At 30.4% G+C, this 3,985-nt stretch overlaps 1 protein-coding gene across 1 annotated transcript in view; it reads right to left on the bottom strand.

Annotated features, from left to right (window-relative positions):
• The window catches only part of LOC117101673 (hemicentin-1-like), a 156,154-nt gene that overhangs the window by 140,875 nt on the left and 11,294 nt on the right, over nucleotides 1-3,985 (bottom strand). Inside the window, exon 2 of the mRNA XM_033241702.1 lies at nucleotides 2,376-2,740. Coding sequence (XP_033097593.1) covers nucleotides 2,376-2,740 — 365 coding nt within the window. The remainder of the gene's footprint in view (nucleotides 1-2,375; nucleotides 2,741-3,985) is intronic.

Genomic DNA, 3,985 nt, shown 5'->3' with positions numbered 1-3,985 from the left:
GTGTATGTATATATGTATATGTATAGTATATATATATATATATATATATGTATATGTATATATGTATATGTGTATATGTATATGTGTATTTATATATACGTATATCTACATATGTATATATATATATATGTATATGCATATATAAATATATATATGTATATGTATATATAGGCCTATGTATATATATATATATGTATATATGTATATGTATAGGCCTATATATATGCATATATATGTGTGTATATATGTCTATATGTATATGTATATATATGTGTATATATGTATATATATGTATATATATGTATATATATATATATATATAAACATAAATCAAGGAAACCGTTAACACTGTTAAATCATATATAAATCATCAAAGAAAGGTAAATACAGTGTTCGAATAAAGGACTTAATAAATGTAGTCCTTTTTTGATGATTTTTATATACATGTTGTGTAAAATGATGGTTTGGCAGTTTGTTTGGAATTGGCTTATCTCTGGAGATTTCCATACAAAAACCTGTCTAATGCTTGGCAACAATGAAATATATTACAGAAATAATGAGGAAATAAGTACTATATTTGACAAAACGTGTACGTCTTGCCTGAAAAGAGCCTGAATAATTAATCAACTTCAATCTATGACTGTCACGACTCAAAATTTTACCTGTGTTTAGTAGTTACTTTAAAAAAAGAAAAAAAAAAAAAAAAATTTTTTAAACATTGTTGGACTGAAATTTTAAATGTTTTAAATTTGTCAATTGATTAATTTTAATTCTGTAAAAATTTTAAACAAGCCGTTTTATATCTATGGGAATACCAACATTAAGTACATTTTTAGTCTATTTCTGCCTATTGTATTTTAATATGGTCAAAATTGTTGAGACTGTCTGTCATAATTCTGTAGAGTATTTGGATTTATTTGTTACCGTTTGTTATTTTATTTTAAATTCTATGTTGTATGTTATACTCTTGTGAATGCACTGTCATCGTGTGCCACTGTTTTAGAAGTGAAGTTTCAAATAAAGATTATTATTATTATAGATAAGTGATAGTGAGTTATCACTATAATCTGTATACTAGCAATTCTCCTATTAATAATATTTATTTGGCATAAAACAACAATATAGCCAGGATGCGAGAATAGGCGAAAGCCCAAACAATCAATGTACTCGCTCCATAGAACACATAATAAAAATAACAGATTTAAACATTCATTAGAAAAAAGCCATCCCACATTGTGATTTTTCACTGAGAACTGATGAGTTGGAGTTTGAAACCAATCAGTCAAATTTTAGTTATTGTGGTATCAAAGAATTTACTACTCCAGTGACAATGACAACAACATGAAGAAATATTACAATTTTAATTAAATTGAAAGTTTTTCCTCATTACTGAAATATTAGTCACAAATGAGGAATTAGCACATTCACACACGTACCAAAAGCAAACTGCTCCATCTTTTTATTACCGTCTTGCATTCTGTCAAGTTCAAACCCAGACTTTCCAAACTTACTATCGTGGTAACAAGCAAATGAACGACAACTACTGTACATGACAACAACATTAATAAGAGGAAAACAGGTCAAAAAATAGCCTCCCAGGGCTTCACTCTTTTTGGGAGGTTAATAAAAAATAATAGGCTTGGCACCTCGACGTCCGATGATTAATGCCCAAAATTTAATACAAACAGTAAAGAAACCTTTATCATTGTTAGCTTTTGGTACACAAAATTTCCAAGTTGAATTAGGCAAGGTTAACTGTAATAAAATTGAATTTTGAATAATTGTCAAGAAAATATGAAAAGTATATTACTTACATATGTTTGTGAATATTATTATTCATCCAGGTAAGTGTACAGTATAAATGCGAGAAAATAAATCTTTCTACTGGACTTGCTTGTTTCTCTCAAATTCAACCTGTGACAATCCACCTGACATCATAGGTCAAAGACTGTAGTGACCCATTGTAATTTAATGTTTTGGGTAAAGCCTTAGTAGGACCTGATATGAAGGGCGCCGTAATGCGGAAGTTCATGAACAAGACTAGTAACAGCATGGTGTTCATGAGACGGTCTGAAACGTCTTTTTACCTAACTATCTAGCTGATTGCATTGGAAATAATTCTATAAGTTTGTTGGAGTAAATACGACAGTCTGATGAGTTTATTCAAGTCTATTCTCGTGAACACTACAAAGACCTTTAGCCACATAACACCAGTTGGCCTGATGTCATGAAATAAACAAGTCCAGTAGAAAAGATTTATTTTCTTACATTAATATATTAATTACATGTTTCCATTTGAGACAATGTCTAAATCTGAAGCAGACTCAATAATAAAACAAAATGCAAAACAAATGACAAGCTCAATTCATACTCACAATCAACAGTTATAGTGACAGTACCAGATGCTGGTGAAAGTGCATCACCTACAATACGAACTTCACATCTATATGTGCCACTATCTTTTCTGTTTGCCTTATCAATAACAAGAGCGAGTATAGTGTCATTTCCTTCAATACTAAATCTATCATCATAAGGCGGCTGGACAGCACCAGGTGCATTCTGATACTGCACTATTGTCACAGGTGAGCCATTGACAACCTCTTGCCATGAAATAAATGGAATATTAGTATTTGTAAGATCAGTTTTTTGAATGGTACAATCTAATCGGGTTACTTTGTCTTCGACAGCATTTCCATTAATTGATACAGTGACAATTACAGCAGAACATACACAGAAAACACTGGAAAAAACAAAGAAATATCATCAATTCAATTTTTCCACATGTACTATACTACTTTGTAGCCAATTTACAGCCTACATGCACTTAGCCTGTGATTTAAAATTTTATAAGTTGGGCAATTCCATGGTTACTCACGTTACATTCTGAGCAAATCAGTGTTTATTTATTTATTTATTTACTTATTCCTTCTTTTGACTGGATACATTTTCATTACAAAATTACTGGTCTCCCAAATGGTCCAATTATTAATAAAAACTTAATTAAAATTAACATAATAAAAATAAAATCATTAGAATTAAAAAACAAAAACAACAAAAGGCATAAAACATGAAAGAAAACAGAAATTAATTTAAATATGTGATAAAATTCAAAATTTGCTACTTTAGCTACAGGTGCATTTAGAGTGAATATTTTCATTAAAGACAAGCATAGACGACAGATATGATGGTGCATACATTTGTAGACACTTATAAATAATTATGAGTAACTGATTTCTCCATCTTTCATTGAGCTTACTCCATTTAAGTGTGTTCATTATTTCATTTATAGGAGTCATTATATTAACAGAAAGTACAACTCTACCTATAGTCTATTTAGTAAAATTTGCAGAGTATTTAAATATCGTATATTGCAATTCGACCAAACGCAACTACAGTAATCAAAAACTGGCATCACAAGGGCATTTGCAATCACAGTAAGTGTTTGGTAAGGCAAGTAATATTTGATGCGACGTATGACACCAATTCGTTTTGATACTTTTGATGCAATATGACATATAATCCTTCCATGTCAATTGAGGATCAAAAATTACACCCAAATATTTAAATGATTCCACTCTTTCTACGCAATCCCCATTATGGACAAGAGAAATATCTTTAAAATGATTAAGAATGCGAGTAGTACCAAAAATCATAAATTTAGTTTTATTAACAATTGAGAGTTAACCATTTAGATATTTTGTTAAAGTTTGAATCTAATTCATGTTGGAGTGTGATTGGTAGAGGAGCTACATAAAAGAGGGGTATCATCGGCATACATCAGGGGTTTATTTAAGAGCCGGCGGCCGGCGCATTCGATCGGCTACTACGATGTTTTCGCCAGCTACTTCAATCAATGCTGTACAAAAATTAATACAAAAACCACCAATATAAATAGCGCAACAGGCCTGTAAAGAACCTTATTTACCTACACGAAGTTAATTTGCAATAGTATGCACTCATTTCGATGTGTCTCTTATACACATCT

This window comes from Anneissia japonica, unplaced genomic scaffold, assembly GCF_011630105.1.
Source record: "Anneissia japonica isolate Jap-2015-1 unplaced genomic scaffold, ASM1163010v1 scaffold287783_len325500_cov191, whole genome shotgun sequence".
Taxonomy (NCBI): domain Eukaryota; kingdom Metazoa; phylum Echinodermata; class Crinoidea; order Comatulida; family Comatulidae; genus Anneissia; species Anneissia japonica.
The sequence above is the reverse complement of the archived record's forward strand: the minus strand, read 5'-3'. Positions and strand labels throughout refer to the sequence as shown.